We start from the raw sequence: 20000 nt of genomic DNA, 5'->3' as shown, positions 1-20000 counted from the left end.
CGGCCCCGTGGGCCGGTAAGCGTTCCAGCGGTGGTGGTGGTGAGTCCGGGTCAGGGATGTCCGGGACATCCGGTACATCGACGGGCAGCCGGGTTGCGAGCATTGCCTCCTCCAAGTTCACAGCGAACCCGTTCGGGCACGCCAAACCGGCGGCGACGGCGGCGACACTACCATCACAGCCGCCCCTTACCTACCACGGTTCCCTCAAGTACAGCGAGCGACCGCTGGCGTATCAGGTGCTGCCGGGCGGTGGCATCGGTACGGTAGCAGCATACGAGAAGCGACCCTCACTGCCGGATGTGTCGGCCATCAGTAGTGGTGGTGCTAGTGGTGGTGGTAACAGCACCTTCACCTTCACCGACTACTCCCAACCGACGTCCGTGTCCACCTTTGCGCTGAATCGCAGCGAATCGCTGACCAATCCGGACAACGAACCGCTTGTCCTGACGAGCTACAACAATGTCTACAGCCCGTCAGCCATCGCCACCAGAACGGCCAGGTCACCTCAGGCCGGGTCAGGCGCTCCGAAGCAGCAGCAGCAGCAGATCACCTACCTGGCGGTGAATGTCGACCAGCAGAGCTCGTCCTCGCTGTCGCCGGCCAACGGGGACGATGACGATGACGAGTACGATGGCGACGATCTGGATTCGGTCGACTCGCAGGAGATGCGCGCGGTCTCGAAGGTGATGCGGGGTCCGGTGTCACAGCAGGCGACCTACAGTGCCGCTAGCCGCCGGCCAACGCATCTTAGCGCGAACCAGGACTGCCGGGGTTTACTGCCGATCGCCCAGAGTCTCCAGTCGACGCTGAAAAAGATCAAGGATAAGAGCCCAACGCCACCGAAATATCCGACCCAGCCAGCACCACCACCACCCCACTATGAACCGACCGGTGGTGCCCACATCATCTACAACAACGTGACGCATCCGCTGGCACGCACCAAGTCCAGCCATACGCTGACAGTGTCCCAGCAGCAGCCGGTGCCGGCGCCGGCAACTACTACCAGCATCAACGACAAGCAGCGCACGGTCGAAGCGTACTTTGCCGGTCAGCATCCGATGGCGCGGACCACCTCCAGCCACAACCTGGCGACGCTGCGCGACAAAACCGGCCTGGTGGCGGCACGAACCAATGCCGTGCGGCCCGTTTCGTACGCCCTGGCCACCGGTGGCTACCATCACTCGAGACCGGCACCAGCCGCGCCGAACGCCCAGTACCAGCCGACCAACAGCCACTACTATTTTGCGTCAGCACACCAGTCGCCCGCCTACCGGCAGCCCGCCATGCTGCCGGCCCATGCTGCTGGTGCTGGTAATGGGTCGTCGTCATTCGGTGGCGGTACGCTGCTGCGGAGCCGCACCATGCCCCACATCCCGCTAGGCAACCTGGCGCTACTGGACGAGAACAACGTCGAGGATGCGTTCGAGGAGCTCATGAACCAATCGTTCGCCGTTTAGCGCACACGCAGCACGGGCGCCGCAGTCCGGCAGAGGCCTCATTACTCGTACTAGTCACATTCCAATCCTTCGGTCACGCGCGTGCGCACGCACACACTCTAGCATGATTGCCGGAGCGTGCGATCAGAGCCCAAAACGGCTGCTGCAGCTGCAGGGGGAAGGGGGCGCGTGCATTTTTTGGAGGAGCAGGGAAGAAGAAATGTTTGTGTGTGTGTGTGCGTGTGTGATGTGTGTGTGTTAAGTGTGTATGTATGTTTTCTTGTTACGGAAGCGCATTTAGTGCGATTTAGTAGCCGATTGCGTTGCGTTACGCTGGTCCGGTGAGTCCGGGAAGTAGTATGCCCTAGCCCGAGCCGGTCTCTCGCACTACTCTGCACCACGTCCCCACGGAGGGGGCCGGCGCGCCCCTTGTGTCTCCTTGCATTACCTGCCACTGTTACTACCGCTACCTACTAGTAGTGCTACTATTACCGCTACCTACTACGACTCCCAACGAAATCGCGCCAATGGGGCGACCACACACCGCCAACATCAGCATCAACAGCAGCAGCAACAGCAACAGCAGCCGTGCAGCAGAAAAAGGCTGACAGCGCAGACAGCGGCCATTCTGCCAGCCACCTCTTCAAACCATCGTTCTACTTACTTGCCGCTCGTAGTAAGCGGAGGCGAAAGGAGGCTTGACGCGCGGTGTCCTGGCGTGATCCTTTGTGCGAATAGGCAACAAGGACTAGCCTAGCTGTCCCGTGCGTCCGTTCGCCGCCATTGCGTTGCGAAAGCGAGCGAAGCGAGCCACCCACAACCACTCTTCCACTCTCTACCTACCTACCTACACAACAATGCAAAACCAACGCGTACAACGCCCGCCCGCCCGGCGAGCGTGTATGTGTGTATGTGTGTGTGTGGTTTTGCGCGTGTGGGTGCCTGCGTGCTTGTGCGCGCACGCACGCACGTACGTTTGTGTGTCACATTTCTGCACACTCAGTGAGTTATTGCTCGAATCTTTCCTCTTTCGTTTTCGTGTTCGTGTCCGTACGTCACAATGTAACCAACGTTTTCCGTTGCTGTTTTGTCGATGTGAGCTTGCGATTTGTGTGCGTGTCTGTGTGTGTGTATGTATGTGTGTGTGTGTGCTGTGTTATCACGCCTCGCTTACATTTCATGTTCCTCGACTTCCGTTGACCCGGGTATATATGTCTCCTCGACGTGCCCTTGCTGGCTGCATCCCCCCCCCCTTTTTTCAATCCTGGCTCAATACACCACCTCCCCCTGGGTCCAGTCTTCGTCTGCCTTTTGTCCTACTTGGCTGTCCAGCGTGTCCGTGTTGTCCTGCTACTGCCCTTCGGGTTTGCATCTGTTGCATGCCTCTGACTCTGTGCTCTTCACATTGGCGTGTGTGTGTTTGTTTGTGTGTGTGTGTAAGAATACCACCAATTTAGACCGAACACAACGCACAAACCCCCCAACCACCCCACCACCCCTTTCAGCCCGCACAAGCCCATTTTCACATCTCGTGCGATTCCGATTATTGAAACCCCGAACGATTCAGGATCCTGCTCGTTGTAAACGTTTCACCAAATCATCCTTCCATCGTGTCGCCCATTTGGCAACAGTGTGTGGCACCAAAAGAGCATTCAAAGTAGCACTGAAAACCGCCATCGCAACTCAACCCTAACATCACACATTTCGATCGATGCGCTTAGTGAAGCAAGTAGCTGCTAGTCGGCCTCGGAACTAGGAGATCGTTAAAAAATATGTTTAGTTAATGCTAGTGGGGTAGTTCTCTCTCCCTCTCTTTCTCTCTTTCTCTCTTTCTTCCCCCTTTTATATCCTACTTTCTATCTCACACTTATCCATAATCGTTTATCCCTTTTTCACTTCGTCTTCCATTTTAGGTTCAGTTTCATTTTAAAGCTATTACATCATCATTACCATTCATTTCGTTTTTTTGGTTTGTTTTTGGTTTGTTTTAACTTTCGTTATACTTACCCTTCCACCTTCTCACGCAAATCGCAAAACAAACAATTGGTCCTTTTGATGTTCTGTTACGGGGGTCCAACAGACGGAAGTAATATTCATAAGTTTTATAAGATATACATTGCAAAATTCATTTCCACCTTGCGCTGGATACATGACTGCAAAGATTCCATTGCAAGCTGCCGTTGGCAAAAAACGAACGTTGTCCTTATATTGGCCTATTACTTTTGGACGTTGCGTCTGAATCAGCAGATCGTTCGTCTGTTGGTCCCATTTACGACAGATTTTCTTTCTCTACTCCCCCCCCCCCCCCCCCCCCCCCGTGTATCATATATGTAGTGGAAACCCACTGGCTCACACTTCATTAGTCCGGTTTTTATTTGTTTTGTTTTGTTTGGGTTTTTATCCTTTATCTGCGCGCGCTTACTACCTCCCTCCGAGCGTCCCAGTGCAACCCCAACTAATTACGATGCTCTTCGTCTTTGTCTTCTTTGTCACGTTCTTTTCATTTCCTGCGACCTTCATTGACTTGGACGACATTTCCCGCACTCAGCAGTCACTCAGCAACAGCAGCAGCAGACCACGCGCACTGTCGCTTCGTCGAAGGTCGAATCGCAAGATGGCGGCACCGTTACTACGCGATCCAGTGGTATGCATGTCCTTTGTACTGCTCCTACGTTACCATTTCTTTATCTCTCTCTCTCTCTCTCTCTCTCTCTCTCTTCTGTGTTTTTTTATTTCTCTTCTCTCTGTTGCAGTGACGATGACGAAGACGGTGGCCTCGGCTGGTCCCCAGAAGCCAATGTCACCGTTCGCTAAGTTCCGGCAACTAGATAAGCAAAACTCTACGCAATCACCACCCAAGTAAGTAGGATCAGCGACAGAACAGCGACTCCCTTAGTCCCCCCACCCCCTTCTCCGAAAACATATTACCAGCACCGTTGGCTGACACCGTCATTTATTTAATCCTGCCCGAGTGCTCATCGGAAAATGGGGCTTCAAGACAACGATCCTGCATCCTGCAGCAACTTGATCGCTCCACCGATCCGAGCGGTTACCGGAAAAGGAGTAGCAGTAGGAGTAGCAGTAGTCGTTGCCGTTGAGCATTAGTTAGTTTCGTTCGAGTTGCCAACTAGTAGTTGCCCGCTAGTAGTCAGTCCATTGGCCAGGACCATTACTTTATCATTACCACTAATGGGCCGCTACGGCCGCTCGCTCTCTGTGTCAACACACACACCGGTACTTCGCTCACTCGGGGCTACTCATAAACTAACCATTATCATCACATTTCTCGGCCATCTAGCAGTAGTACTCATCTCGTGGAAAAAAAACTCGCGTTTCGCGCGAACACCATCTCAACCTAACCATCCCAACGACCAGTTCGACCTAGGTAATCGACCGCCCGGAGCAAATAGTCGCCCGGAAACAGTTTAAGCCCGCACCCTACACCCCTTCTTGGCCCAACAACCCTTTCTTCACTCATTGTCTTCCTACCCTCGCGAGACTGTGCGAGGCGTTATACGGAAGGCGAATATGAATGACTATTCCAGCTCTAGTGAATGACCCATTATTGATTCATTATCTTTTTTATATCTCTTTCTCACTTTCTCTCTCTCTCTCTTTCTATTTCTCTCTTTCTCTCTCCTTTTCTCTCTTTCTTTCTTTCTTTTCTTCTTATCTGACAATACCACTCGCATCCTTTACTACTCCTCTTTCTATCTGCTTCGTTTTCTTGTCTGTGTTTCGCTCTATCACTATCTTTCTTTTTCTCTCTCTGTCTTTTTCTATCTCTCTCCCTCGCTGTTCCTGCTCACTATGCCACTCTTACTGCTGTCATCGCGATTTCCGTTGGTGTCTGATCCCACGACCACGTTTCGTTTCCTATTGTTTATACCTTCCCTTCATCCCGTCACCCCCACCGTAATCTCTGCCATTTCCCTCTAACCCCGATTACCGGATTCTCGAAACTCGACCACTCGACTGTCGACTCTGTCCTTTTGCCCCCAAATTTGTGTGTGGAAATCTTTCGTGATGATGATGATCTCCTTGTTGCCTGCAAACAACAAACCAAAACATACATTCTGCCCTTCATCCCCCGACCCCACCCCCTCGTTTCCGCTAACACACTGCCTCGCCCCCCCACCCTCCCATTCTGCAGCTCCCCCAAAACACCAACTACTCCAACCACACCGTCCGCCGCAATGGGTCCGATGTTTAAGTTTACCGATCCGGCTCTGAACCGTCGCGCCGCTACTGTTAAGGATCAGTTGTTGCAGTGGTGCCAGATGAAAACTAAGGAATACGAGGTACAGAAAACCATTTTCCAATTTGATTTCCAAACCCCCTCCCCCCCCCCCTTCCTCCTGCCTCACAATCGTCCCTCTCGTGATCACCTTCTTAGTGCACGGATCTGTTGCAGTGTAACATCACACTGCGTCCTTGGACACTGCTCCGGGCTATCTATTCTTTCCCACTCTTTCTCTCTCTTTTTCTCTTCTTCTTCTCTCTCTCTCTCTCTCTATTTTTTTCTCTCTATTTCTCCCACTATTCCCCTCCCTCTCCCACCCTCCTTGTCTATCTACGAAATGAATGATGCCCCAGTGTGTTGCTTTTCTGTCTCTCTACAACCCGACTACTAGTTCGTACCGTGTTGTGTTGGTTTGTTTGCTGTGATCCTTTCTGTGCGTATCCTTCTCCTTCTCCTCCTCCTCCTCTCGAAATGTGTCCTTTTGACGTTGTGTGCTTTTTTTTTGGTTTTCTTAATTCTATGGTTGTTGTTGTGTTTTTTCCCCCCTTTTCTCACTGTTCTTCTTTTGTTCCGTTATTTTTACTCCCCTTTATGGCTCGATCGCACGTGTTTTGGCGTGGTTTTGCGTGTGTGTGTGTGTGTTTTCCTCCATTCTTGGGCGCCTCCCCCCCATCTTCCTTTCGCATCCGTTGTCAATCATTCAAATTTAAAATGGCGTTAATCCCTCAGCTTCTTCTTTTTACACAAAAAAGGTTTTAAAAATTGGTGTCGAAGATACTCTGGTCTGGCGATAGGAGTCTGTCATTTTCGACTGCTGCACCGCCAATTATGATGCCATCGAACTAACGAGCTTTCAGTGATCCCCCACGAATTGCATTTGTACATTGGATTTCCACCATGACCTAACTTATAACCGCAGCATTCTGTACAGGTGGCTGATATAATTAGCCAAGCTGACGAGTAGAGCTAGTTGTAAAATAGTAGTAGTAGTAGTAGCACAAGTGACATAACACCTAACCATTCTTAGGGACTCTCTTTGACATACTCTCCATCCTCGGTCTCGCACGGCTCTCAGTAGCACGCTTCTACTAACGCTACCGCTAAGGCATGTCCAGCTGCTGCTGCTGCTGCATGGCTTGACCACTGAGTACACGAGTACGTGTATTCCGCACCTGGCTCGAGCCCGGCTAGCAAAACGCGTGTGGACATGGAAATGAGAAAGACGTGCTGCAAAAGCTCAGATCTGCCTGCTCTGTTGATCTGCCATTGACTGCAGGACGTGTGTGCGTGCTCCTCACCTTCCTCATCCCAAACAACATCCTGTTCAGTGTCGGCCTTGTGCCCGTGCCCGCTAGCAGAGTGAATCCGTCATATGCAAGCGAAACGAAAGCCCCCACTCATCTCTGTTTCTTTTCTCTCCTTTCTCTCTCTCTCTTTCTCTCTTTCTATTGCTCTTTTTCTGTCTCTCTTTTTTTTGTCTGTATTGTGCACCTGATTCTGGACCTGATCCTCGTACGGCTCGGCCTCTGGACGCTGGCGGCGTGCGAACGTGCGCAGAACGTTAAAATAGAGAACTTCTCCACCAGCTGGTCAGATGGAATGGCATTCTGTGCGCTTATTCACCATTTCCTGCCAGACGCTTTCGACTTTAGCCAACTAACACCGCAACAACGACGCCATAACTTCACACTCGCCTTCCGAGTGGCTGAGTAAGTACAACGCCCAGACCCCTTATCGGCAGAAAAACCTGCGACACTGACACCCCTGCGTTTCTCCCTTCCCTTCGCAGTGACAAAGCCGGGATAGCGCCCCTGTTGGATGTTGACGATATGGTGGCCATGCGGAAGCCTGACTGGAAGTGTGTCTTCACCTATGTGCAATCGATCTACCGGCGTTTCAAAAATGAGGACTAGAGGGAACTCGCACTCGAGGCCGCACCGGGGGCAGGCTAATGCCTTCCCTCTAGGGTTCCGGCTCCTCCTGTTGAAAACGTTCGCTCGCTCGCTCGCTCGCTTCGCTCACTTACTCGCTACACCACGATTTTGGCTTCGGTTTTCGGCCTCCCAAAACATACAGTATCGCTGTTATCGCATCAGAATCAAGCTCACGTTACGTGACTCTCAGCAAAGGGTCAATGCACACTCCGCGCCCGCCCGTCTCGCGGGAATGCAGATTCCATCTGCACTAGAGCAGCAAGGGAAGTTACGTTCGGTGGTAGAAGTTCGCTGGCCTGCGGGGTTCCTGCGGTTCCTGCTTCCTGGTCCCTGAACAAGCCATCTAGGAGGTGGGACTTCAGGGCCCGAGGTTCCGTTTTGTTGATGTTAATGTTATTCTTAGTCTATACGTATATCCCCGCTTCATCGGGGGCCCCCGGTTTCCGAGCCCTATGCCTGCCTATGCCTTTCCTATTGCTCCAACGCCAACTAGCTAGCTAGTGCTGCCTGCTGGCTTCGCCGGCCGCAGCAGCAGCATCCGCAATGCATAACCGATATCCAGATAGCACGACTTACTACTAGGATCGCCTCAGAACCTTTACTTATTTTTTTCTCCCGTCGAGTAGAAAAAAACTAATGATAGGTTGGATTGATCCGTACGGGTTGGTGTACTGCCAGTAGGCCCGGGGAACAGCGCCCCCTGCCCCGGCCCCCTCATCGCTCTAGGGGCGGTAAAAAGCGTTCGCTGTTCCGATCGCAAATCGAGGGTCTGCTGCTTTACTACCAATCGATCGCTTAGGACACTCCCGCGATTGGGAGAGTAATTCTACAGGCAGAGAAAAGAGAGAGAAAGAGAGAGAGAGATAGAGATAGAGAGAGAAAGAAAAAAAAGAAATAGAGAGAAGGAGAGCTGTGCCGTACGCATACACCTGGCTTATTGCGCTGTTCGCTGATTTGTGTTTTTACACACTCATATGCATATATATATATATAGAGACATATACATACGGATTTATGTTATCGTTGTGACAATTATGATCAGCACCCCTTTATGGAGATGATTAATTTATAATCCCCCCGACCAAGAGCGCCCCCTTAGGTCCTCCCCCGATTCCTGCTATCTCTGCTCGTGGTCCTGTGCCGGGCATGTTTGGACGGGCGTTACTCCACAGGATTCTGGATGGGGTTAGCGTCTGGACATTTCACCGGCACCGGCGCACGGGTCACATCATGGCCGCTCTTCTACATGCTCTCTGTGCTTACCCTATTGCGCATCCTGTTGTTTCCAACAGTTTTCGGATAACCAACCCACCCCCGCCCCGCCCGAACTCTACCTCCATTCCCTTTCCATTCTCACGCTCGTTCACCTCAACTGCGAGGCCTTTTCGTTGACAATTTGTTTTTAAAAACTGAGAGAATAATAATTATTAATTTTATCAAACTATTCCACTGTCTTTCTCTGGGTCTCGGTGCGTATATGTGTGTGTGTGTGCCATTGGAGTCGGACCTAGCACCGACGCTCCCTCCAACCTCGACGCACCAAATATCCGAAGCTTACTGAGCCTGATCTGCATGGAGCTGATGCGTGCCGGCCTCAATCTGGGGATTAGTGTCCCCTCCACCCATGCTTCCCTCGAATGCGAGGAGAGCAGAGCAAACAAACAGCGTGACAACGGCCAGCGAGAGACAGCGCAAACGATGCTGATTGCGATAATCAAAGGCTGCTCTGCTATCTCTTGCGCTCTGCGATTATTCCTCGCCCGTCGTCGGTACTGCTGCTGCAGTGGCCACAGTAAATCTTTCTTTCCGCTGTTCGTGTGTGTGTGTGTGTTCTGCTGCTGCTGCTGCTGATGCTCGTTTCTTCTCGTTTGCTGGCGATGATGATGAGCGGTGAACGTGTACTTTGCACTAGCAAACACAACCCAATCATCCCGTCCGGTCCGCCTGTCACTGGAAGTAGGCGCTGAACCTGCCTGCCTGGCCTGCACGCCATTGTCAGGCGTTTGCGTGACTAGCGAGATTTTGTCCGACGGGGCGAGAAGCTGGGATGCGGGGTGCTAGATACTAGAAATGATCGCCCGAGGCGCAACGGGCGCTTCGGGTAGCAGAAACCGGTCCAGAAATGGGTGATACAAGACAAGCAGCAGGGGTGCAGGGCAAGCAGGGTGCAGAAGCCAACGTGAATTGTTGTGAACTGCGAAACGGGCGACCCCGGGTGGGCCCAATCCCCTGTTCCACTGTTCCTTTCGTTCTCGGTCTTCGGTTTACGGGCGACCGTTATCGCGCCTGCCTATTCTTCTGTTGTGTTGATTGGACAGTGCGGTTGGTATGCGGGGGAGAAGGAGGGTGGTTCTAGTTGGGAGATGCCGCTCACGAACCCACCCAAGCCGGACCGGTTACCCTTCCAAATAGGCAACAGGTAATTAGCGGAGTTGTTTGCTTTGCTCGCGTTCGCTAGCCAAGTCCAGTCGCCAGTAGGAGGAGGAGGAAGTGGGAAGGAGGAGGATGACCAGGGAGCCTAGATGATGATGGTTCGCCCACGAGAGCGCGCTGGTGGCTGCTCCGTTCTGAATAGTTTCGTTCCGGCAAAGCTTGAAGGAAGATGCAGATCCCAGCAGCCAGTAGCGGTGAGCAGCGTGTCGGCAGTAGCTACGATCCGATCGGGCGGATCTGGTCCGGCCCAAGGACGCCCCGTACCCTGAACGTGAACCAGAGCCTCGGCCAGCTGGTGCTGAGCTCGTTGCGCAGTGCGGATCCGGCGCACGTGACGCAGATTGGTGGTGGTAAGACCGCGGGCGGTGACGATGTGCGCGTGACCTGTGGGGAGATGTACGAGCGGACGGTGCGCTGCGCCCAGCGGCTACAGGGGCTTGGGTACGGGCCGGGTACGATGGCGGCCCTGGTGTCAGCCAACAGCGTTCACGTTGCGCCCGTCATGTTCGCTTGCTTCACCCTCGGCATCACGGTCAACACGCTCGATTCGTCGTTCGAGAGCGGCGAGTTCCGGCACATGTTCGGCATCACCAGACCGGTGCTGGTGTTCTGTCAGCGCGACATCATCGAAAAAGCACGGGCGGGTGCGCGGGCCGCCGATCTTGAGCCACGCTTCGTAGTGTTCGGTGATGGTGATGGTAATGAGGAGGTGAAGCAGGGGATGCCAGTGACGCAGCACGACTATCTGCGTGTCGAGCAGCTACTGGAGCCGACCGGCCAGGAGCAGGAGTTCGTGTAAGTGCGCTCCCCATCCCCCTCCTCCCAATTTTTCATCTTAATCTCGATCTCTCTCTCTCTTTCCTCGCAGGCCACCAACGCTGGACGATCCGGCCAGCCAGCTGGCGGTGATCCTGTGCTCCTCCGGCACGACAGGTCTATCGAAGGGCGTCAGCTACACGCACAGCTTCTGCATCGCCAACATGCCGACCCTCTGGCCGACGGACCCAACGGATCGCATCCTGGCCTTCAGCTCGCTATACTGGCTGTCCGGTTTTGCGGTTCTGCTGCTCGGCACCATCCACCGGGCAACCCGCATCATCACGACCGAGCGGTTCAGTGAGGAATTGGCGCTAACCATGCTCGAGCGCCACCATATTACCATGGCCTTCTTTCCACCCTTTCACCTCAACCTGCTGCTCAGTGAGCCGCGCTTCGCTAGCACCGATCTGTCCGCGCTGCGGTTGCTGCTGTGCGGTGGTGCACGCGTCTCTGGTGACCTGTACCGGCGCCTAAGGGGAGCACTGCCAGCCGGCACCGCCCTCCAGATCGGTTACGGCATGTCGGAGTCATCGCTGGTCACGCTGACCGATCCAGTCGGACCGTACCGGGACGATACGGTCGGTACGCTGCAGCCACACACCGACGCCCAGATCATCGACCCGGACAGTGGGCGTCCGGTCGGGGTGAACGAACCGGGTGAGGTGTTGCTGCGCGTCCAGTACCCGTTCGCCGGTTACTACGGTGATCCGGATGCCACCCGTGCCACCATGACCGCCGACGGTTGGATAAGGACCGGTGATATCGGTTACTTCGACGATGGTGGCCGGCTGTACATCGTCGACCGGCGCAAGGACATCATCAAGTACTCCGGCTTCCAGATATCACCGACCGAGCTCGAGGCGATCATCAAGCAGCTGCCCGGCGTACTCGAGTGCTGCGTGGTCGGGTTGCCGGAACAGTCTGGCAACGAGCTGCCGGCAGCTGCGGTGATCCGCTCACCAGCCGCTACCGGGGGTGCCGCTACCGTCCTGACCGAGTCCGTGGTCGAACAGTTCGTGCAGGAGCGCGTCTCCGCCAGCAAGCGGCTCCGGGGGGGCGTGTTCTTCGTCGATGCGCTTCCCCTCACACCGTCCGGCAAGGTCATCCGCCGGAAGTGTCTGGAGCAGGTGCTTGCCCTGCTTGCCGGAACACGGCCCAGCGGGTGAAGGCGTGAATCGATCGCCTGATCAAACAGGTTCGATCGCAGTACTACAATGTAGCTTGCGTTGATGCTAATAAACGGTGGAAATTGGGCATCGGAACCTGAACTGGTTCGTTCGTGCTTCCTCGCCTGCTACTATTTCGATAGATCCGTCCCGGTTGGACGCTCCAAGGATAAGGCGATGTCTCCATAATCCTCCCTTATTTCTGCATCCCGCAGGTTAATTATGCAAATCCGTTGAGGTCCGAATCCAGTTCTCCACTGGGGCAACGGGAGATAAGGTTGCGTTCTTTTCGTTGGGGAATCGGTTAAATGAGTTTTTAAACAGAAATCAAGTGCAATTGTAGCATTTTTTAACATGAAATGAACAACGTGGCGAACGAGCCGTATGTTTAAAATTGTAGCATTAGCAAAACCTTTTTCAATAGCCGTGGCCACACGGGGCGAAAACTCTAGCGCAAACGAAAAAATTAATGCCAAAACATTTACGCTTGCCGTTTACATGCTGTCAAACGATTATAGGTCCGTGGAGCGTAAAACCTAGAGTAAAAGCTGTTTGCAAACGGAAGGGCTCGCAATATGTTCTATTTGTGGTTTACATTGATAGATAGTGATCATTGCTAGTGTGTTCAATCCTTTTCTTCCACAAAACGATTTTAATTTCCTCAACCCGGCCACGTAAACATATCGAAGCGTAAACGATTTGGCATTAATTTGTAAATTTGCGCGCAAATTTTCGCTCCGTGTGGCCACGGCTAATGAAACAATTTCAGCGGATTGCAACGCTTTCTTCCGAGAGAAAGGTACTGGACTTTTTGACGCCCATCTCGCCCACCGTACCACCGGAGGCACAGCGGGATTTCTCGCGAGCTATGGTCAAACGTTTCTGATCAAAAAAGTTTGACACATAAATCGGGGGCTATCGGGGGCTGTTCGCATAGCCTAGTGTTTCATAAATCGCACAACCTAGTGTTTGATTCAGCGAGAGGAAATTGAGAGAAAGTGATTAGTAATTCGCCAGCCTGGGAACAATGGTTTGAGCTAATCGAACGAGGCGCTAACCACAATTCTGTGAGGTGTGTATCACGTCGTCTGTGTAACTTTACGCGTGTATTGTGTATCACAATGATTACAAGCTGCTTAATGTTGAAAATTTGCTAGCTACCGAGCAATATTCGATGGTGCTGCTTTGCCAGATTTACCCTCAAACCCCTCATTGACTGCTACATTGCCATTAAAGTCCGCAGTGAAGGTGCTTGAACACATGCTTGTCTGTTGAATAGAAGAAAAAAAAAATGTGGCGACAGATTTCAGAGAAAGAGTCCGAGAGTTTGGTTTCGAATGTGCACGTCCACCGAACCGAACAACTTCCGTCCCGTTGATTACTGGAACTTGAATAATGTAGCCAGCGGTCCAATATATGCAAAATGCACCATGGTTTTGCTTATTGCCCGGCTAAACAATAATCTCTGTAGGAATCATTAGAGGAATGGTACCGTAACTCATGATGTGTACAGCTGTCGGATGATACATCTAGACGACTTCATATACATGTAGCCGTATATTATACGTGTATACAATACATCTATGGCTGCAAATCTATTGCTTATTACGCGAGTTTAAAAAAACACATTGGTTTGCTTAGGTCGAATCGTTCCATTCATACCAATGAGATGAGGTCAAATTATTGAAAGGAATAGGAAATTTCGCCAGTTTATTCGGTCGCCAGTCGATCCTCTTGCCAGACTGTGTCAGTACCAAACGAATTAGTAGCGGAAGTGTTGATGGCCGGCTTTTCTTCCGTTTCGTTTCAGACATAATAGCTTACAGTTTTGTTTCTTATTACATCTTATTAATTGAGTAAATTAGTCTCGTAGTGTCTTCACAAACCATCCCGTTCGATTACTCCGCGAGCGTCAAAGGGAAAACATGAACGAAAAGAAATACAAGCATAAGCATGGTGCTGGTACAGCAAGAGATGACTCGTTCAATGGTCACTTCTCCCAGCTCGATTCTTCCGATACATACCTGCTGAAAATTAAAACCTGGAGCCCCGGCAAAAAGTCGCAATGTTTCGTCACGCTGTACCGGCACACAAAAAGCAACATCTCCACAATTCAGCGCAATTCGGGATCGTTTCGAAAGCGTCTTTCTTGCTCCCACAACTCTTTGACCGATTCCATAAAAAACAAAGCGGATGACTCAATTTTCATCACACAAGCAATGTCTCACGATGCGCTGGATGATAACAAAATACTCGATTTTTACAACGTTCCTCATGATTCTGATATCTACACTACGCCAATTGATTTGATCAGAAACACTTACAATGCTGGATCATCTTTGTATAAATGTCAGAATGGTAAGTGTACATTCAAACAAACAAAAAAAAACACTCAAGACGGTCTGGCAATGCCGGTGCTTACGCTTTTAACGTTTTCGTTGATTCCGTAGTGATTCGAAAAAAATATTCGACGTTGAGCACTATTTGATTGGACACCCATCCTGCATGCACAGCATATCGCTTCCTGCTGACAGTTGCAGGATCCTTCGTGATTGATTACTGATTAGCACGACAAACTTAATATTATTTATGTAATATTATGTTTATCTTTGTTTTGTTTAATAGCAAACCAAACATTCATGTGTGAATGAAATCTTACTTTTCTAATTATAAAGGCTTCTGTGGCAGACTTTATAATTACCATTGATTCGCCTTTTATCGAGCAAATGTACCTGTTCGCTATATTGAATTATTAATTTTATCATTTTTATAGTATTAGACCATAATAATTTAGTGTTGTATCGTATTTAAAGCTCTAATTTCTTTTAAAAGAAAATATTTAAGGCTAACACCGATTTCTATGCTTTTTCCAATTACTTCTAGATGCAACACAACGAAATAGCTGGAACAATCTGTTGAATTGTCACGACCAGATTGTGCCCCTACATGGGCGCAAAACCAGCAAATCACAAATCATTGTTGATCGAAAGTCAACGAAGTTCGTGGAGAAAAGCGTAAACGATAAAGCAGAAAGCAAGCGTAACTCAATTACGCACGAAATACGCAGCACACAGTGTAAAAAGTCAAACTTCTCAATTAATCTAAAACAAAAATTCTGTAACATTTTTCGCGTTAGCCGACAGCAGCACGTTAAACCGTTCCTTGGAAGCAAGCGATCCATCATCTGCAGCCGCTCGAAGGAAAATGCCGTCAGTAGCAACGAAAAAAAAGAATACGCATTTGGCAAAAAAGTAAATACTCCGCGGAAGCTGCCGCCTCTTCCAGCCACCGGTAATTTATCTTGAGCAAAAGATTCTTCATTCTTTTCTTCATACCGAAACGATACTGATTTATCTTTTTATGCTCATTTGCAGCAGATACCAATTTAAAGTGCTTCATGGGAAACGGCAACGAGCAGAAAACGAAATCAGATGAACGGAAATCGTCGATGGACTTTACTGCAAGTATAGAAAAGGTCCAAGAGGTAAATAGTCGATGCAAATGAAGCATTGAATGACACTTACACAGGAAAAGAAAGATCAAACCAACCGACAACATTACCGCGAGGTACTTCATTTTGCATACTCCTAATTTGTGTATCTATTTTATAGTTTGGCTGGTACTGGGGTCCAATAACTTCTGAAGAAGCGGAGAAAATACTCTCCAACGAACCAGACGGGAGTTTTCTAGTTAGGGATAGCTCAGATGACCATTACATCTTTTCGTTAACCTTCAAACTGAATGGCACCGTTCGTCACGTCCGAATAGATCAGGATCAAGGTTTGTTTGTTCGATTCTCCAATCATAAGCACTTAGATTAAAATGTTTTTTTGAAATAATTACTATAAATCTTTCTCTCTCCCCATTGACCAGGGTCCTTTTCATTTGGGTCTTGTGCAAAGTTCAAATCGCATACGATCATGGAATTTATAGAAAACGCCGTTGAGCATTCTCGTAGTGGTAGATACCTTTTCTTTCTACATCGACGCCCGGAGTACGGTCCTATGCGTGTTCAATTAACAAAACCGGTGTCCCGCTTCAAGCATGTGCAAAGCTTACAACATATATGCAGGTGATTTTCACATCATTCTGTCTTTCAACACGCTATTTCATGAAATGCGTAACATTCATTCATTCAAAAAATTAATTGATTTCCCCGTTTCATTCAATATTTCAGATTTGTAATCCATAAAACAATCAAGCGGAAAGATCTGATACAGGCCTTGCCACTACCAAGAAGGGTTTTAGACTATTTAAGTTACAAAAACTGTCTTTCGGAACGAACCGAAGGTGGCATGATCTGTAGCGTAAATATTCTACGTTAGAATTGTGATCTTCAAGCACTGTTTCTATTCTGATATTAAATTGAAAACAAAATAAATATATACAAAATAAATGCAATATGACATTTTGTTACTATTTCTATACATTCACGACGCGAGCTGTGATTTATTTCGCAACCCATTCTTCAGCGGTTTTCTTTTGTTTTGGGGAAATGGAGGGAGTTGAAACCAAGGATGGTTATTTAATTTATTTCGGCATGTTTACAATATCATATCAAGCCAGTTTTATTTAGAGTTGCGCAGAAGTATATCAAAGTGCATTGCTTTTATTGTTACCATGCATTGCATCGAAGGGTACATTACCTATTCAATGAATTATTTTATTTATGAATAAGGTTATTCACGTTTAATAAAAGACGAGTGGAAATTTGACAAAAAATAATATTAGCGACATGATGAAAATTTTAACGATGATAGTATGTTCCAGTTTTGCTTCAATGGCCGGTAAAAGTAAAGCCGGTTGTATTGTACGTTTTTAAAGAGAAGTGATAGTGAAACGCTCATGCTTGATAAAAGGAACAGTGATTTCAGTGTTAAACCGGTTTATTCGCGGTATTTTAAATTGCTTCCCAATATCGAACACCAAACAATAATCGATTGAACGTTTTATCTATTATTTTGTTTTTTATTCATTATTATGCATTCTTGCGTTAGCGCAACAATCTGGCATTAGCAGAGCAAAAACTAACTGCATAGTGAAGTGCAAGGGGAGAGGTTTGTGATGGAAGGGCGTAGGTAGGTTTGCAATGACGTTCATTCACCCTCCCGTTAGGAGAATGCGCAAGTAAGGGAAGGCGGGTGAAAATGGCTTCCCACGATAGTGGGCAGGAAAATGGAATGAAAGTATTCAAAATTAGAAAAAGTATGACTGAAATAATTAAGAATTGTAATTTTGCTTGAACGATTTTGAAGTAGCACATTCAGCACTGGGATTACAACTGACCACTATTGGAGACCATGATCTGTTTCGATGGTTTGCCCGAATGGCAGCCGAACGATTCGATCTTCCGCACAACATCCATGCCCTCAACCACGCTACCGAACACAACGTGACGGTCATCCAGCCAGGACGTCTTGACAGTGGTAATGAAGAATTGAGATCCATTGGTGTTCGGTCCCGCATTTGCCATGGACAGGATTCCGGGTCCGGTATGCTTCAGGATGAAGTTTTCATCCTCGAACCGGTTGCCGTAGATGGACTTGCCGCCGGTGCCATTGTGGTTTTGGAAATCGCCGCCCTGGCACATGAAGTTCGGAATTACACGATGGAAAATGGAGCCTTTGTACCCGAAGCCTTTTTCGCCGGTGCAAAGAGCGCGAAAGTTTTCACATGTCTTCGGGGTAACATCAGGCCGCAGCTGTGAAAACGGAGAAACAATGTAGAAATTTTTGATCGTGAAAGGTATAATTTCTGAACAATTTTTAAAGCTAATAATGCCATAGTCATATGTTAGTGCGTGTGACCGTAAGTTGCTAATGTGGTGCGAACTTAACACACACGTAACGCACACAGTGTAAGCCGAATCAAATTCAACACGAACATCCGCGAACGCTCGTATACGCACACACAGAACAAATAGCCTCGTGAGTTCTTGGTACATTTTATGCATATGGATGTAGCTTATCATAATTAAGGAATAAAATTATATTCCTCAAGATGAGGAGCAAATTGGCCAGGAAATTGAATTTTCTACTGAGAGTCAGCAGCACTGCAACATTGTTAACAAAATATATTCTGGAACCTACCACATTTCATGTATAAAATTGCATGTATTTGCATGTATAAAAGACGGGTGTAACCTTGATATTAAGTCTAGCGTACATAGAAAAAAGCCGGTATTCCCGTGCTATCACTCAGCATGCAAATTAAGGTTAGGTTAACAGGAAAATGATTAAGTATGCTAAATGTCCAGAGTGCAATGTGCTTCTTTTCCAAATTAGAAGCCCTGTGACACGTGCAAAAATGAGGTTATCAATGCTCTCAATTTCTCTACAATTACAACAACTGCAAAAGGTCGATCGATTAATCGTTAAAGCTTGAGCCAGGTTTTCTCATCAGAACAATGCAGCCAGCAAGAACAGACATTAGGAAAAAAAATTAAAACACTTTTCACTTCTCCCAATTCCCACGGGAGCCGGGTTGATGAGAGCATGCAGGTTTAGATTTTTACAAAGATAAAGCACAAAACTTACCTCGATAACAATCCGACCGAGCGGCTGATTATCAACGGTCATATCGAAGAAACAGCGTGGCAGAGTCATGCTTTTTTTGCTGTAATTACACTTTTGCAGAAAAAACGAAAAATTGATAGCTGAGGACTTGGTGACGAAGCCAAGAATCGCTTGATTGCTGCAAGTCTTCGTGTAGACGACGGCGGCTGAAGCACGAGTGAGGAACATCTTTTCGCAGAATCACGGCGCGAGTGTGTGCGTGTTGCCTTAGCTCTGTCTCGACGGTACGGGTAAGTACACACACACCGACACAACAGGTGTGCGTTTGAATGGTTCCGGGTGTCGAACGCGGTTTCCGGCATGACTGATCGTTTTCCGACTGATCGTTTTCGTCGTTTGAGCTTGAAATCTAGCAGAACTTTGTACGTTCAAATTTGAAACGAAACAGACTCGACGATAACTATCCTTCCACTGTTGTGTTGTATTTTTGATTCTGCTTAATTTTGTGTTTCTATTTTTGTAATCCCTTTCCCACGCATTTTTTATTTCTGTTTTAATATACTTTTTGTTGTTTGTCTCGTTCGGGTTAACCGAAGTTGATTCTTCGGCATATGTGCCCTTCGATTCTTGGATCAGACTATCGAAGAACAATCGTATGGATTTCGCGATGTGCTAGGCTCATCGTATCCTCAAAATATAATCAACTCTCTATAGTGAGATTCTATTAAATTTCCATAGGGAGAATTTTTCTCGCAGCACACTTGCTGGTCCGGAAATTTCACATTTTGAACCCCTTTACCCAAAAACACAGGTTTACATGTGGAAGGCCCCTTAAACAATTCCCTTGTCGTTTTACGCGTGTAAAACGCGCTCGATGTGAAAGCAGCTTTATCCACCCTTCCAGATTCTAATCCTAGAAGCTAGCGGTTCTTTCTTTGAATGTGACAGTTTCAGAGCTGTATTCGTGTGAAAGTGAAAACGCTAATCTTATAATTTGCTAGTATTACATACATTTTCCCCTATACTTTGGAAGTGTGGACCCACGGTAAGAGAACGAATATTAAGGCTGACACACGTAGCATGCGTTACTTGCGGCTGCTGCGGCCATCTGTCCTTTTGTAAAGGAATTATCGCCGCATCTGCCTCAGCTGTCGCTAGTAACGCATGCTTCGTGTGGCTGCCTTAAGCTCTGGTATCCGACCGGAAATAAGAGAACGATGCGTTTCTTTCGTTGGCAGTGTTGCCAAGGGGCATGCGTTCCTGCTGTCAAAAAGTATTCGTGTGCTCACGTTATAGCTTCGTGTGTGTTCGTAAGGTTCGTTTTCGCGCGTACGCCACAAGGAAAAACTTTAGTTTATTGAAACGAATGAATTCGTACAACCGGTAAATGATTCCTGCATTCCAGCGAAGTGTTTAATGGCAAATTTTCGTTGGTCCTTTTTTAATCAATGAGT

At 48.7% G+C, this 20000-nt stretch overlaps 5 protein-coding genes across 15 annotated transcripts in view; 4 read left to right on the top strand and 1 right to left on the bottom strand.

The window, feature by feature from the left end:
- The window catches only part of LOC125950914 (mucin-19-like), a 35972-nt gene extending 26915 nt beyond the window's left edge, over positions 1-9057 (top strand). For 3 of the 6 annotated variants that reach the window (XM_049679330.1, XM_049679304.1, XM_049679322.1), the window contains 5 exons: positions 3985-4080; positions 4190-4295; positions 5590-5737; positions 7237-7388; positions 7469-9057. In XM_049679330.1, coding sequence (XP_049535287.1) covers positions 3985-4080; positions 4190-4295; positions 5590-5737; positions 7237-7388; positions 7469-7592 — 626 coding nt within the window. In that variant the 3' untranslated portion in view covers positions 7593-9057. Of the gene's footprint in view, positions 1-3984; positions 4081-4189; positions 4296-5589; positions 5738-7236; positions 7389-7468 lie in introns of those variants that run through there. The other 3 variants (XM_049679338.1, XM_049679313.1, XM_049679347.1) reach the window with 2 other exon arrangements.
- Positions 9058-10180: 1123 nt separating this feature from the next.
- On the top strand, positions 10181-12115 carry LOC125954558 (luciferin 4-monooxygenase-like). Its single transcript, XM_049684964.1, has 2 exons — positions 10181-10841; positions 10915-12115. Exons 1-2 carry the CDS (start codon positions 10216-10218, stop codon positions 12029-12031), a joined length of 1743 nt encoding a protein of 580 aa, XP_049540921.1. The 5' UTR covers positions 10181-10215; the 3' UTR covers positions 12032-12115.
- An 850-nt stretch (positions 12116-12965) lies between these two features.
- Positions 12966-16466, top strand: LOC125950708 (uncharacterized). 5 transcript variants are annotated; one of them, XM_049678977.1, is made up of 7 exons: positions 12966-13103; positions 13842-14389; positions 14915-15322; positions 15409-15515; positions 15643-15811; positions 15905-16103; positions 16209-16466. In XM_049678977.1, the coding sequence occupies exons 2-7, from the start codon at positions 13957-13959 to the stop codon at positions 16354-16356; spliced, it is 1464 nt and encodes a 487-aa protein (XP_049534934.1). In that variant the 5' UTR covers positions 12966-13103; positions 13842-13956; the 3' UTR covers positions 16357-16466. The 5 variants fall into 5 exon arrangements, with proteins under 5 accessions (XP_049534934.1, XP_049534925.1, XP_049534908.1 ...); XM_049678968.1 differs by having other exon boundaries at positions 13905-14389; positions 15406-15515; positions 16209-16463; XM_049678951.1 differs by having other exon boundaries at positions 12967-13103; positions 13897-14389; positions 15406-15515; positions 16209-16463.
- Positions 16467-16971: 505 nt separating this feature from the next.
- On the bottom strand, positions 16972-18789 carry LOC125950754 (peptidyl-prolyl cis-trans isomerase-like). The gene is made up of 2 exons (XM_049679005.1): positions 18568-18789; positions 16972-17732 (listed from the first exon to the last, which is right to left on the bottom strand). Exons 1-2 carry the CDS (start codon positions 18772-18774, stop codon positions 17307-17309), a joined length of 633 nt encoding a protein of 210 aa, XP_049534962.1. The 5' UTR covers positions 18775-18789; the 3' UTR covers positions 16972-17306.
- A 1054-nt stretch (positions 18790-19843) lies between these two features.
- LOC125950671 (acetylcholinesterase) overlaps positions 19844-20000 on the top strand; it is a 16536-nt gene continuing 16379 nt past the window's right edge. Inside the window, exon 1 of one of the 2 annotated variants that reach the window (XM_049678879.1) lies at positions 19844-19929. The gene's annotated coding sequence lies outside the window, so the exon portion shown is untranslated. The remainder of the gene's footprint in view (positions 19930-20000) is intronic. The other variant, XM_049678889.1, reaches the window with a different exon arrangement.

This window comes from Anopheles darlingi, chromosome X, assembly GCF_943734745.1.
Source record: "Anopheles darlingi chromosome X, idAnoDarlMG_H_01, whole genome shotgun sequence".
Lineage (NCBI taxonomy): Eukaryota > Metazoa > Arthropoda > Insecta > Diptera > Culicidae > Anopheles > Anopheles darlingi.
Note: the sequence above shows the minus strand (reverse complement) of the source record. Positions and strands in the feature narration are given on the sequence as shown.

What these genes read in the sequence shown, in the direction of transcription:
- LOC125954558 (XM_049684964.1), top strand. Translation starts at nt 10,216, where the DNA reads ATGCAGATCCCAGCAGCCAGTAGCGGTGAGCAGCGTGTCGGCAGTAGC. An exon ending in GGCCAGGAGCAGGAGTTCGT is followed by an intron (nt 10,842 to 10,914) that starts GTAAGTGCGCTC and finishes CTTTCCTCGCAG; the next exon opens with GCCACCAACGCTGGACGATC.
- LOC125950708 (XM_049678968.1), top strand. Translation starts at nt 13,957, where the DNA reads ATGAACGAAAAGAAATACAAGCATAAGCATGGTGCTGGTACAGCAAGA. An exon ending in TTTGTATAAATGTCAGAATG is followed by an intron (nt 14,390 to 14,914) that starts GTAAGTGTACAT and finishes AATTACTTCTAG; the next exon opens with ATGCAACACAACGAAATAGC. An exon ending in AGCTTACAACATATATGCAG is followed by an intron (nt 16,104 to 16,208) that starts GTGATTTTCACA and finishes TCAATATTTCAG; the next exon opens with ATTTGTAATCCATAAAACAA.
- LOC125950754 (XM_049679005.1), bottom strand. Translation starts at nt 18,774, where the DNA reads ATGTTCCTCACTCGTGCTTCAGCCGCCGTCGTCTACACGAAGACTTGC. An exon ending in TCGGTCGGATTGTTATCGAG is followed by an intron (nt 17,733 to 18,567) that starts GTAAGTTTTGTG and finishes CCGTTTTCACAG; the next exon opens with CTGCGGCCTGATGTTACCCC.